The sequence below is a fragment of the Hyla sarda genome, chromosome 4, assembly GCF_029499605.1.
Source record: "Hyla sarda isolate aHylSar1 chromosome 4, aHylSar1.hap1, whole genome shotgun sequence".
In the NCBI taxonomy this organism is placed as follows: Eukaryota; Metazoa; Chordata; class Amphibia; order Anura; family Hylidae; genus Hyla; species Hyla sarda.
Window position 1 is genome coordinate 287,175,766 of NC_079192.1, and position 15,243 is coordinate 287,191,008.

At 41.3% G+C, this 15,243-nt stretch overlaps 1 protein-coding gene across 5 annotated transcripts in view; it reads right to left on the bottom strand.

Moving 5' to 3' along the window:
• Window positions 1–15,243, bottom strand: part of PTPRQ (protein tyrosine phosphatase receptor type Q) — a 447,893-nt gene that overhangs the window by 357,546 nt on the left and 75,104 nt on the right. For all 5 annotated transcript variants that reach the window (XM_056574450.1, XM_056574451.1, XM_056574448.1 and 2 more), the window contains exons 14-16: window positions 12,067–12,217; window positions 10,490–10,596; window positions 7,409–7,506 (exon numbers count right to left, since the gene is read on the bottom strand). In XM_056574450.1, coding sequence (XP_056430425.1) covers window positions 7,409–7,506; window positions 10,490–10,596; window positions 12,067–12,217 — 356 coding nt within the window. The remainder of the gene's footprint in view (window positions 1–7,408; window positions 7,507–10,489; window positions 10,597–12,066; window positions 12,218–15,243) is intronic.

Here is a 15,243-nt window from a genome sequence, read left to right on the forward strand (position 1 = left end):
CTCAAATTGTAGTACTCAGCATCATCAATATTTTGAGGGTGTCTACATAGGTTTTATTTTTGTAGGCAATGGGGAGGAGGTTATTTCATAAGGAGTTTCACATTTCTACATATACAGAATGACTTAGATGCGGTAAATATTATAAGTACATAGTAGCAGTTTGGGCACTGCCATGTTTGCTATATTCTATATCACTTCTGTATGGGCACTTCTAAAATGTATAATTAACAGGCACCCAGCCCAGATGGGTAAGAAGTCCATTAACCAATAATCACAAACATCAATATTTTTTACCCCACACCTAAAACTTGACTTTTATTATAACCAAAAAAGGGTATATATGATTTTTATATTGACTAAACAAGGTTCCAGGGGCATTCATTGAGCACTGGGATATTCTCTATAACTGTGCTCTGGGGTATTATACCCACTATGCATCTAGGTGATCTAGGCTGCAGAACTCCGTATCTGACATGCCACAGCACAGTTATTAAAATGTGGTTACTATACCTTCCTCAACATGTAATAACAGCATCTTCCAGAGTCTAGAGAGGCAAGTTCCATCATATATACCCCCAAATAATAGCTAGACACTCAAAAAAATTCCATATACTATTAGGCCCCGCATAAAGTATTATGCATCCAAACTGTCCCAATAGAGTAGTGAGCCCCCATACTGACCCCATCTAGCAGTAGGTCCTCATCCTTCCCCTCATATAGGATTAGGTCCCCATATTGCCCCCATATAGTATTAGGTAGCCATACTGCCCCCATATAGTATTAGATCCCCATCCTACCCCATAAAGTATTAGCCCCTCATACTGCCCATATATATTAGTATGCCCCCATACTGGCTAATATAGTAGTTATTCCCAAATACTGCCCACATACACACTGTTCCAAATTATTATGCAAATTCTATTTAAGTGTCACAAAGATTTAATATTTTGTTTTTCAGTTTAACTCATGGATGGTATTGTGTCTCAGGGCTCCTTTGATCACTAAAAACAATCTCGGAAGCCTGTGATAATTAGATTGCCAGGTGAGCCCAATTTAAGGAAAAACTACTAGAGGTGGATGTTCCACATTATTAAGCAGAGCACCATTTTCAAGCAATATGGGGAAGAAAAACTCTCTCTGCTGCCGAAAAGTGAAATAGTTCAATACTTTGGACAAGGTATGAAAACATTAGAAATTTCACGAGTCTTGCAACTGTGCATTAACCTTCTATTCGGCCACCAGTAACCAATGCTCACAAGCAGAAATGGCGGCATTGGGCAGAAAAATACATGAAGACTAATTTTCAAACAGTCCTGTTCACTGATGGGGCCGTGCATCCCTGGATGGTCCAGATGGATGAAGTAGTGGATGGTTGGTGGACGGCCACCCTGTTCCAACTGCGATGTCAGCAAGGCCGTGGTGTAGTCATGTTTTGGGCAGGAATCATGGGGAAGAGAGCTGGTTGACCCCTTTAGGGTCCACAAAGGTGTAAAGATGACCTCTGTAAAGTGTGTGGCGTTTCTGACTGACCACTTTCTTTCCTGGTACAGAAGGAAGAACTATGCTTCCCATAATAAAATCATATTCATGCATGACAATGCACCATCTCATGCTGCAAAGAATACCTCTGCATCAATGGCTGTCGACCATAATCCTATTGAGAACCCTTGGAGCGTCCTCAAGCAAAAGATCTATGATGGTGGGAGGCAGTTTACATCCAAACAGCAGGTCTGGGAGGCTATTCTGACATCTTGCAAACAAATTCAAGTTGCAACTGTCCAAAAACTCACAAGTTCAATGCATGCAAGACTTGTGAAGCTGCTATCAAATAAGGGGTTATTAAAATGTTAAAATGTAACGTGACCTGTTAAAGTTTAAATGTTGTTAAAAGTTTGATTGAAATAGCTTTTGATTTCAGTAAATATGCTGCAAACACAACAAATGACAATTTTCAGTTCTTTACAACCTATAAAGTGTTTTGAAACTTACTCTGCATAATAATTTGGAACACCAGGGAAATATTAGGCCCTCATACTGTCCCATATACTCACCTCTCCCATCATTCCCCCACAGCACCTGACATCATTCCCCCACAGTTGCTTCCCACAACTCCTCCTATTGGACCCCCCCCCCCCCCCCCAGTGCAGGCAGCATTACATAGTAACTATTATATTACATTATATACAGTGCCATTGGTACTGTCCTGTCATAGCATACTTTCAACTATGTCTCAGTTTAAAACCACGTTTGTCCGGGGATCCAGGACATCTGTCCTGAATCCCCAGACTGGCCCCCATGGGACGGCAGCCCCATTACAGTATCCTGCCTCTATGGTAAGTGAATCACTCCTCAATAACTTGTTTTCCAGTACTCTAGCTCCTCTTGATTAACTAATATGTGTCGGCCAGATTAATTCTTTTGTCTGGGCAATATATGATATACAGGCAGTCCTAGTGCATTAAAGTGGTTGTGGCCTCTTCTGGGAGTGGTGTTTTCTATTCTCTCCTTTGAGAGCACATTCAGACAAGCCAAGCATGCATGTGTATGGGAGTTTAGGAAAGATATTTGTCAGTCTAACAAGCAATCGGCTGACTGCCTTGTATGGCCAGCTTAAGGGTTTTCTGGAGTCTGAAGAAGTCATTTGTTTCTCCCGTTGGCTTTGGTATAGCCTTGTTCTCCTGACCAATCTAGATTGCAACACAATTTCCATCACCTATTGGGAAATTGCTTAGAAGGTTATATCCCATTATACTAAAGCTTAAATTCTAATCTTAAAAAAGGGACATATCAAAGTGGGTGGAGTATGTTAAATCATTCTGCTTTTCAATGAAAAACATTACTAGAGAAGAATGGTAATAGATATGGGATAGAATAATAAATATTGGATGATCAGTAAAATGATCTTGGCTGACTCAGTGGTGTTTGCTAAGTAACTGACATACAGATGTCGTACTCATTAAAAATGTATCAATTGCACCGTGTGTTTAGAAGAAAATGTTCATGCTTCCTGATCACTGTCTTAAAATACTTTAACAATTGTCTAAGAAAATAAAAGCCCAATTGCATTTTCCTGTGTGTTTAACACTAGTAGGGATGATTACAGTGGTCAGCATTTACAATAATAGAGCAATAAATATAGGAAGATCATACATGAAAAGAAACTTCAATCTGATAGCCCTAGATAATGTTGATTAAATGTTTGGCAAGGCCCACACACTTCTATGAGCACTGGCTCTAAAGCATTAACCTAGTTTATCTTGTTGGTAATCCTGCCCTGAAACTGACCCTTAAATCACTATTATGCATTAATGTGGTTTCTCAAACTTCTAGTATCTAACATTCAGTCTTTGAATTTTCTGCCATATCACTAACCATCGACATAGCAACACATTGACTAAAAGATCAGCATCTCAATAAGGTCACAAGATGATATAAATAATGAAATAATATATTCAAACCACTAAATACACAAATGTTCAATACATTTTTGGGCTAAAGTGTCATTTACTGTATAACGAATCGTCCATGAAAGACAAGGAAAATGAAATGTACTGTTTAGGCCGTGTGACGTTTTATTTTATTTTTGCATTCTCGTTTTTTCCTCCTTACCTTCTAAGAATCATAACTCTTTTATAATTCCATTCACAGACCCATGTGAGGGATTATTTTTGCGTCATCAATTTTACTTGTAATGACATCACTCATTTTACCATAAAATGTACGGCACAACCAAAAAAATACTATTTATGTGGGGAAAATGAAAAGAAAACTGCAATTTATGAAATTTTGGAAGGTTTTGTTTTCAAGCTGTACACTTTACCGTTAAAATGACATGTTTTCTTTATTCTGTGGGTCAATACAATTAAAATGATACCCATGTTATATGCTTTATTTTATTATTATTATTGTACCGCTTTAAAAAAAATCTCAAACTATTTTAACAAAATTAGTATGTTTAAAATTGTCCCATTTTGACCACCTGTAACTCTCAAATTTTTCTGTAAATGGGGCGATATGAGTGCAGATTTATTGCACCATGATCTGTAGTTTTTATTGGTACCACATTTGGTTATATTTTAACTTTTTAATCCCTTTTTTTTGGAATAAAATGTGATAAAAAAAAACAAATAATTTTGGCCTTTTTTTTTACGTTTACACTGTTCATCAAATGGTGTAATTAACATTATATTTTAATAGTTCGGACAATTACGAACGCGGCAATACCAAATATGTTTATAATTTTTTTTTTAAGTTTTTCGGGGAAAATGGGAAAAAGTGACGATTTACATTTTTATTGGAGGAGGGGATTTCACATTTTTAACTTATTTTTTTTATTTATTTTTTTACATAACATTTTTTTAACACCTTTTATGTCCCCATCAGTTGATTGCTAATATTGTTCAGTGCCCTGCATAGGCATATCAGTGTTATCGGTCATCTTCTGGTCTGGTCTGCTCGATCTCAGACCACAGCAGAAGATCCCAGGAGACTGCTGGATGATCGAATCCCCGCGGCAGCACTGCGGGCGATCCGAACATCCATTTTAAGTGCCGCATTGCCGCAGATGCTGTGATCTGTATTGATCATGGCATCTAAGGGGTTATTGGCAGACATCAGCATGATCACTGATGTCTGCCATTACCGTCGGGTCCCTGGCTGCTGATTGCAGCTGGGACCTGCCATGCATGACGCACGGTCATCACAGAGCATAAATGTATGTCATGGTGCGTTAAGTACCACGGCACCATGATGTACATTTACGTCCATTGTCGTTAAGGGGTTAAGGGCCGCGACGGTGCTTTAGAATAGTGAGCAGCAGAGCAGCGGTAGGGTCGGCCAAGGCCGAACTTGGGGTAAAAACCAGCCCTGGAAATAATTACACATCAGCCCCACAGCATTTCATCATTGTGCTAGCCACTGACCACTGCCCGCAGGTGTATCGCTTTATGTGGAGATATATATATATATATATATATATATATATATATATATATATACCATATATACTCGAGTATAAGCCAATTTTTCGTGCTGAAAACGCCCCCCTCGGCTTATACTCGCGTGAACAAAAAACGCTTCTGGCTCAGCTGTGAGGGGATGGGCCAGGCCATCCATCTTCGGCCATCTATGTTGCAGGGACCGTCCGCTGGGGAGGGTTAGTCGTTCCGGGCTGTCCATCTTCACCGGGAGGGCCTCTTCTCCGCTCTGGGCCAGCACGAACTAGTGGCGCTGCATTGACGCCACCGCGCAGGGACATTCATGCGCAGGGACGTCACGGACGTCTGCTGCACACGGACGTCCCTGCGTGTCGTCATCAACGCAACGTCACTAGTCCATGGCTGGCCCGGACCGGAGAAGAGGGCCTCCCAGTGAAGATGGACAGCCCCGAACGACTAACCCTCGCCACCGGACGGTCCCTGCAGCATAGATGGCTGAAGATAGACTGCCCAGACCAGCTCACCCTTCCTTCCCACAGAGAAAGCAACAACTGGGGAGGTTAGTAGAAAACAAAAGGGGGTCTGGATGATGATGAAGGGAAAGACAGGCGGTGATGATGAAGGGGGGGTGATGACGAGGGGGATAATGACAGGGTGATGATGACGAGGGTGATAATGACTGGGGGTGTTAATGACAGGGGTCTGAATGATGACAAGGGGGATGATGTATTTCCCACCCTAGGCTTATAGTCGAGTCAATAACTTTTCCTAGGTTTTCGGGGGGAAATTAGGGGCCTCGGCTTATATTCGGAATGGCTAATACTCGAATATATATATATATATATATATATATATATATATATATATATGCGTGTGTATATATTAGGGTTGCACGATATATATAGCAATCTCAGCACAAATTGCTCTAATTATGGATTACAATCTAGCGATTTAGCCCTTCACCCTTCGGAAGGGGGGTAGGTAGGTGGGGGGGTACGTAGGTGGGGTAGGTACTTTGCTCACTACTTACCAGCGTCAGGAGGACCGAGGACGTATCGTGATGTAGCAAGCTAGATATTCACAGGCCGGCAGCACAGCATTGTTCGACACAAGCAGGCAGGCAGCGGGCCGTTCCCCTCTGCTATGCACGCTCATCTCTGCCGGCACCCCTGCGTTAAAGACATCCCTGCTGCTATCCAAAGGATAGGAGATAAGATGTCTGATCGCGGGATCCAGCTGCTGGGACCCCTGCGATCTTCGTGCAGACACCCAGAGTTCTGAACATTATGTTCGGAATGCTGGGTGCTCTCTTGACCCAATATGTCACATTGTAGATCAGGAAGAGGATCACAGCAGGGACTGGAGCAGAACACCAGAGGCATTGCACGAGCGCTGAAGGTGAGTTTAACAGAGCTCTGTTATACATGCATATGCAGTAGCTAGCACCTAGGAATAGTTTTACATATGGTGTGTAAAGTGGAATTGGATGCCACATGAAGTAGAAGTCCTTCCTTTATATTTTTCATTTCTTTTTAGTTGCAAACATTTTTCCATTTAAAAAAGTATGTAAAACTGTCATAAAAACTGCATTTTTTTGTTTTTTTCAAGAAATGCTGTGTGTCATATCCTCCCTTACCGAAAACTTTTGGGTGGAAAACCATTGCAGCCAGATATTATCTGTAAGTCAATGGGAAATGATAAACCGCCATGCCTACAAGGCTTTTCTTATGGTAGTTTTTAAAAAATGTGGCATGCTCCAGGTGTGGCATTTTTCCACCCAGATTTTTCTCCTGTGGACATCCATAGATATTTTTCTTGCATAAAAAATGTTTTAAGTGTGTTTTTTGCTCATTTGCTCATTGTTAATGAGAAGTTCTTAAACAACAAAATTAAAGAATGACATGACATGTAATAGCATAAAAGCCACAGAAAAAAGAAAAAACATTTTTTAGAAGCATGCCACAAAAACACAAAATGAAACACTGAAGTTTTTTAAAGACATTTTTAAACAAAGAGCACTATGGAAAGGTATGTGTACAGGAGGCCTGTGTGCATAAAAAAAAAAAACTACCAAAGGCTTAAATGAAGTAATACTATTCTTTTATCATTACAGATTATATACATGAAGAGAAAGGTATGTAGATGACGTGCCAGCAAGAGTAGCTGCCTAAACAAGTATTTTTTCAGTATGCGTAAAAAGATATACAACTGCTGTAATCCTGAAGGTCAGATGCTTGGGACTACTCATGAACATATTGCAAAATAATTGTTCTGTGTGTCAACTTTAAAAATATTAAACTTTATCCTATTACAGGTTTTTTGTTTTTTTTGTTTTTTTCTAGAGAAACCTTTCAGGTAAGCTTTCATTGCCCTGTTGTTTCTAAATTTTTGGTTTACAAAAATTGTATAACACACAATGAATACATAGGCAGCTTATATACAAAATCTACATTAATAAAATGTGCACTTACTTGAAACTTATCATATCTTCCACGTGGTGGCTTCCAAGATAAGTAAATGGAATGTTCCTCCTGACCAAGAACTTCCAGAGCTGATGGTGGCTCAGGATCTACAAAGCAAATTCATCAAACTGGATTGTTGTCCAACATTTCATACTAATGTTAAATCATATGGGTATATTTCATGAGTCTGAACATAAAATTTGGCTTTAGTGTACTTTCACAAATAACATTGCTCTCATAACCTGCTATCTGCTGTATTGAATGTCCCTGTGCCACTGATTTTAAAGTGGTTACCCAGGATTAGAACAGGATGAGAATTTGTTTCAAAAGCAGCAACACACCTGTCCTAAGCTTGTGTGTGGTATTACAGCTCAGTTTCATTGAAGTAAATGAAATCAAGTTATAATACCACACACAACCGATTTTTGGAGGAAATCAGTCGTGTTCTTCAATAACTGGCACCCAGAAGAGCCATAAAGCAGCAAACAGAGTGCATGCAGATCCAGCACTGCCTGACTCTTTGCTTCCTTTCTCCTCCCAGGTTAATTGACATACAGGGTTAACCCCTTAAATGGGCACTGTCCAATACAAAAACTTTTGATATGTTGTAAAACATGTAAAGCATTAGAAAATTTTCATTATTTCATACTGAAAAAGCCAGTCAAACAACTACCCCCCCCCCCTGCCTGCTTGGACACATACTAGTCCTGCTGTGTCCATGCATCATCACCTATGTTATGGACACACTTCCTTGATTGACAGCTGTGAGCGCAGGGCTCATAGCTGGAGGAAAAATCCTCCCACTGTCAGCTTGTGTCCCGCTACTGTCAGTGAGGACAAGCTGGGAGTTGTAGTTTTGCTAATGCTAGGGGAGATGTGAGCAGACAGCATACTGAGGGAGGGGGCAGAGACCTGCACAGTGAGGCCACGCCCATCCCTTTGAGAGGAATTCAGACTAGTGAGCTAAATTAAAAGTGTAATAAAAAAATAAATAAAGGTGCTAGACACATAAAAATTTGATGTACATGGTCAGGATTATGTACTGAGTAATATATTAAAAAAACATTTTTGTTGGATCTGACGAGTACACTTTAAGGACTGGGCCAATTTTTGTTGTTGCACTTTAGTTTAATTGCCATAACTCTTATTTTTTCATCTTCACACCCATATAAGGGATTTTTTTTTTTTTTTTTTTTTTGCAGGACCAATTGTACTTTGTAATGACTGTTTATTTTTTCATAACATATGCTCCAGAATGGAAAAAAAAAACTGGGATCTGTAGTTTTTATCAGTGCCATTGTGATATTTATCTGACTTTTTGATCACTTTTTACTTCATTTTTTCTGGGGTTTGATGTGATGATAAAAACCCATTTCTGGGGTTTGGTATTTTTTAAAATTTATGCCGTTCACTGTACAGGATAAATAAGGTTTTATTTTAATAGTTCGGACAATTACGCACGTGGCGATACCAAATATGTTTATTTTTTGCTTTTATGTTCACATATGTTTTATATGGAATTTTGGGAAAAGGGAGTGATTTAAACTTTTAATATGGAAGGGGTTAATGGGTGTTTTTTAAACTTTCATTCAACTTTTTTTTTTCCATACTTTCTTAGTCCCCTTAGGGAACTTTAGGAAGGAATCATTAGATTCCTCACACAGATCAATGTAGTTCCATAGAACTACATTGATCTGTGTGCTCTACTCGATTGAACTAAGCTTGGTCCTGCCAGACTCAATGCAGAGCCACAGTAGCCACAGGAGGAGAGGTACCTCAGCAGTGGATCGCTCCCCCGTGATCACACTGGGGAGGGGCAATCCACCCCAGTGGACCACCAGGGATTGGTTAAAGTTGTATTTAGACACCGCTGTCTGCTTTGACAGCAGCAATCTAAAGGGTTAATAGCCGGCCACGGTGATCGCTGCATGTCAGCTACAGGAATCAGCTGAGGGCCACCTGGTATGGTGTGGGCTGGAGTCAGAAGCCTGCGCCATACACTGTTAATGGCACCAGGATGTGTAACTTAGGAGGTTAAACTTACAGCACCAGACTTTGTAGACACGGCTTGGCACTGTAAGCTAAAACCTGTACTTTCCAACAGTGCACACACATGGGTTTTGGAGAAAGGGGAGAGGGGACACATGTAGTGAATGACTGTCATTTGCATTGACTTCTCAGATTATCACACCAGCAGTGGGGTAGTGTGTTGTTCCCCCGCAAAAGCAGGATTGAAGTTCGCACCACAAGGCCTTCATATTAAATGCTGTCATCAAATTCCAAACTGAACCTGGATTCGTAGCTAAACACTGTACATTTCCAGTCTTTAGCAGTCTAGGTTTCTCATTTACAAACCACTAAAAACAAAGGCAACAGTGGTTGGCTGTCAATGACAGGACACATAATGGGTGCTGTGAAACCAAATTTCCTTTTGTTAAGCAACTGGAAATTATCAAGGCAGAAACAGGGGTATGCAATGAAGGTGTCACCTATGTCTGGTTGGTAGACAAGAAAACTTTTTGGACCTGCTCGAGCTCGTCGGCATATAAAACAATCATCTCTACTGGTGGTCTGTTTGGGTCATCTGGAACCTGTTTGCCATGTGTGTGCCCCCTCAGGTAACCACTAATAGCCTAGTCAGAACGGTCTAAATTGTGGGCAGTTCATCAAACTACCATCTTCTTAGTCCACTTATGCACCCCCTCTCAAAGTCTGGGCATAATGTCTTCAAGTGCTTAGTGAGTAGAGGAATGTCTAGCAATCAACTCTCTCTTTCAAGAGGTACACTACCCAAAAGTAGCATCTGAGAGCCTTTTATAGGGCAACTGGGGGAAGCACTGGTATGCTCTCTTGTGTTCCAATATCCATTGTTTAATCAGATCAAAACTGTAATCATTTACATATCTGCCTGAGACATAAGTGAATGCGGTGTTTAGCAGAAATCCGACATTTCTATCTGGATGCGTTATTTATTTCCTCAATGCGTGTACATGTTAAAATAGACTATGTTCTGTACTGTCTACTTTTTTTTAGGTTAAATGTTATACATGACTTCTTATAAATGCAAGCTTAAATCATTTATACATTTACCTGTACTGAGATTTATAACTGCAGGAGAGCTTTTCTTTGATCCACATGTTGTTACAATACTAATAACACATTCAATGCCAGGTAAAAGGCCACTAAAAGTATACTGTCTATAAGACATAAAAATGGCAGAAATAATTTTAATTTGTAGAATTCAAATAAAATAAAAAAAACACAAAAAAATATGCAAATATACAGTTGAAAAGTAGACTTCATGGCACTGAAAGAAATAGTAGACATTTTTAAAATAAGCAACGAATTGCAATCTATTTTACTATCGCATCTGTCATTAAGTATCTTAAAGTACTGTGCTCGTTTATGTTCGGAGGCCCCATAAAGAGGGAAGAGAGCGGTGGCCATACATGCACCCTGACACCCCATTCATTCGGGGGAAAAGGAACCTCCACTCATGATTGATGAACCTATTCTGTGGATAACTTTTAATCTTAGGCTGGGTTCACATTACGTTTTTGCAATACAGCTCCCGTATCAGGTTTTTGATTTAAAAGAAACTGGATTCCTCAAAACCTGACTAAACTGTATCAAAACTTGTGTACAAATTTTAATCTGTATACAGTTTGAAAAATGATGTCCGGTTGCATCCGTTTAAAAAACAAAAAACAAAACATATAAGCTTTTAACTTTTCACAACATTATGAATAAAGTTTCATTTGTTTGATTGAAATTCCAAGAAAAAAACTGTGCAAAGTTAAAAACCATATGCTGAAAACCGGATGGAACCATACGCACATACAATTCTGTACGGTTCCCCTTGACTCCCTAATTTAAAAAAAAAGTATACATTTCAATACGGTTTCTCACCAGGACCAAAAACCATGCTAGGCTACAGTTTTGGGTACGGGAAAAAACCTGACAAAACCGTACAGGATGCAAAACGGACACAACCGGATGCATCTTTTGGCATACGGTTTTCAATGGAGAGTCAATGCATACGGTTTTCAAAACGGTTACGAGCGGTTTTCAAGTTAAAAACGGATACGGGAACTGTATTGCAAAAACATGGTGTGAACCCATTGTTAGGATAACCACCTTTAAAATATATTATGTATGCAGACTACCACTTTAAGCAATGCAATTCACTTTCACCGACAAGAAACAAGCCAGGAATTTTATTAATACTGGTGCTCCATATAAACTGTACTCTGGCCTCTCTCTATGTATAGTGTGCAAATGGCATAGATCTGGAATCAAAAATGATTGTGAGTAGTTCACAGTAAGCACTCACACTGGGGAGCTGTTACAGTTATGGTCACTGATGATTTTCTTTCCTTAAGTAACAAACTAGTGACACTCACAAATCAGTCACAAACTGTTTTGATTCCATAGCCCTAAAGCATGATAAGTGCCGTAAACTGCTATTCAGTGAAAAGACCCTGCATAGAGCAGCCCAGATCTTATCTTTATGGTGGAATAAAAGAACAGCTTTTTTTAAGAACTAGGCTGGTTCTGTTGTGACCACTTTTTCAATATGGACTATATTTATGTATTACCTATTTATAAACTATAACTGTAAAGTTTTTATAATATACCGTTTAAAAATCTAAAAAAACAAAAGATACCTTTGGCTTGGTTGAACCATTTCAGTTTGGTTGGTGCTTCCAGCTTCTATTGAAATGATAAACCCATCAAGCTGACCAATAGTCAATTGCCAGTTCACGGTTATTGATGTTGTGTCCACTGTATAGTTTACATATGTTATGGAGCTAGGAACTTAGAACAAAATCAATGTTTATGTTTATACGCTATACAATAATATCACTATACAATAAGATCATCAGCTTAGGCCCCTTTCACACTATAAAGTTGCTCCGTTAAAGACCTGTTAAAAACTTCCTCAAAAAGACTTAAAAACGGATGTTAAACAGCCGGTACAAAATCCCATTTAAGTCTATGGAACTTTTTGATTATCCATTATGACCCGTTATAGCCCGTCATGAATAACAGACATTATTTGTGACGGAAGAAAAAACGCCACATGCACAAATTTTTCTTTTGTCGCAAGAAACAGGTAAATTAACGGCCATTATTTTTAACATTGAAGTCTACAGCAAATGGATGAGCCTTTATGTCATCCGTTTGCACCTGGTTTATAATATCCATCATTACTTCTGAGCATGCTCAGAAGAGGTGACATCAGCAGACTCCTGCAGTGCTAAGGGACTACTACTACTCCCATCATGGACCCGATGCGATTAAAAGTTATTAAACAGGGGGCAGGCGGCATGCTGCGCTACCCTGCAATTAACGATGTATTTTACTTTCATTTTTAAATTCCCCCCCAAGAGCCCTGAATGGCTGGTACGGATAAGCCATTCAGGGCTCCCGGCGGGGTTTTTAAACTTCAGTATTCCTTACTGTATAATCACATGTTACCCCTTAAGTATATTTATTTGATTCCCCCCATGTGAATATGTATCATTCCCCCCTGCCTGCTGCACGGTCATCTTCTCATCTTCTAGCGCTGTCACAGCGCACAGCAGGGACATGCCATTCCATTCCCTGCTGTTCATCTTCGTACCTGACAGAGAGGAGCAGCAGAAAATGGAGGGACCAGTCTCCCTTTGCGCTGTTATTGTGCTCCATTCCCTATCGCCGGTACCTGACCTGTACCCCCAATTCGCTGCCTCATTTATATATTCCCCACCACCGCCCTACATGTCCCCGCTGCTGCCCTGCTCCAAGCTCAATCAGAGTGCACAGCGGGGACATGTCAGTCTATACCCCACTGTTCATCTCCGTTGGGTAGGGAGATGAGTGGTGGGAAATAGACTGACATGTCTATAGATTGACATCTATAGACTGACTTGTCTCTTGATTGAGCATGGAGCAGGGCAGCAGCGGGGACATGTCGGGAACCGGCAGCAGCGGCGGTGAATGAATGAAGCAGCGCACAGGGGAAACAGGTCAGGTACCGGCAGCGGCGGGGAATTGAGCACTATAACAGCACACAGGGGGGACAGGTCCCTCCATTCTCGGCTGCTCCTCTGTTATATACGGAGATGAGCAGCAGGGAGTGGAATGGCATGTCCCTGCTGTGCCCTAGAAGATGAGAAGATGACCGGGCAGCAGCCAGGAAATCATACAAATACACATATGGGAAATAAAATGAATATACTTAAGTGGGAATGTGATTATACAGTAAGGAACACAAATTTAAAAACCCTGCTGGGAGCCCTGAATGGCTCATCCATACCGGCCATTCAGGGCTCCTAGCGAGGAATTTAAAAGTAAAATACATCATACATTGCAGGGGAGTGGAGCATGCCGCCCGCTCCCCTGTTTAATACCTTCTAATCGAATCCCTCGGCCCCTGTACTACAACCCCCATCATGGAACAGAGTCTGTTCCATGATGGGGGTAGTAGTAAACACACTAATGTAGCCTCCCCAGTCACTGGCAGACTCCCGCAGCCAGGGAACTACTACTCCCATCATGGAAACAAGTCTGTTCCATGATGGGAGTAGTAGTAGTCCCAGCTGTGGGAGTCTGTAGGCAGAGGTGTTAAAACGGCCATAAATAACGGTACATGATAGATGTTATAACATGTCTTAACGGATGAATATGCCCGTTATTTTGACAGACGTTATTCAGCCGTTAGCACCCGTTATTTCATTTGTTATAATGCATCCGTTTTAACACAGAAAATGGATGTTTAACCACTTAGGGATCAAGGGCATACAGGTATGCCTTCGCTCCCTGGTACTTAAGGACCCAGGGCATACCTGTACACCCGTGGGAATTTCGGTCCCCACCACACGCCAGTCGGGGACCGGAACAGGGTGACTGCTGATATCTATCAGCAGGCACCCCGTGCAAACCCCTGGGGGGGTTCTGCTCCACTCCCCTACAATTCAGACCGGCGATTTGCTGCCATTCCGGGTCAATTGGGTCTCTGGTGACCCGGAAAAAAAAGGGTGAATGGGGCTCTCCGAGACAGCCCCATTCACCCTTACCCAGCAGGAGTGAGGTGGCACGGGTGCCACCTCACGATCACGTGATTGATCGACCGACCCAATCACTGTCCTGCTAGGCGGTGATCGGGGCAGAGATCATGGACTGCGGGGGTCTCTTACCTCTCCCTGGTCCGGTGGGGGTCCCCTCAGGAGCAGTGGCGGCGGTCCCAGCGGCAATCCCGGCGGCAGGATACAGCAGGAGGTGAGGCAACAACTCTCAGCATGCACAGCCAAAGGGCATGCTGGGAGTTGTAGTTTTGCAACAGCTGGAGTTCCAACTACAACTCCCAGCATTCCCTTTGGTAGTCTGTGCATGCTGGTGTGCATCCAGCTGTTGCATAACTACAACTCCCAGCATGCACAGACTACCAAAGGGAATGCTGGGAGTTGTAGCAGTGTGCCTCCAGCTGTTGCAAAACTACAACTCTCAGCATGCCCTTCGACTGTCAATGCATGCTGAGTGTTGCAGTTTTGCAACAGCTGGAGACACATTGGTTGTGATACAGAGTTTGTGTCCTAACTCAGTGTTTCGCAACCAGTGTGTCTCCAGCTGTGTCAAAAATACAACTCCCAGCAATTTACACATCCAACTTTAATGAAAAGTCGTCAAACACCTGTGGGGTGTTAAGGCACTGTACCCCTTGTTACGTTCCTTGAAAGGTGTAGTTTCCAAAACAGTATGCCTTGTGTTTTTTTTTTTTTTTTTTTTTTTTTGCTGTTCTGGCACCATAGGGGCTTTTTAAATGTGACATGCCCCTCAAAAACCATTTCAGAAAAACTCAC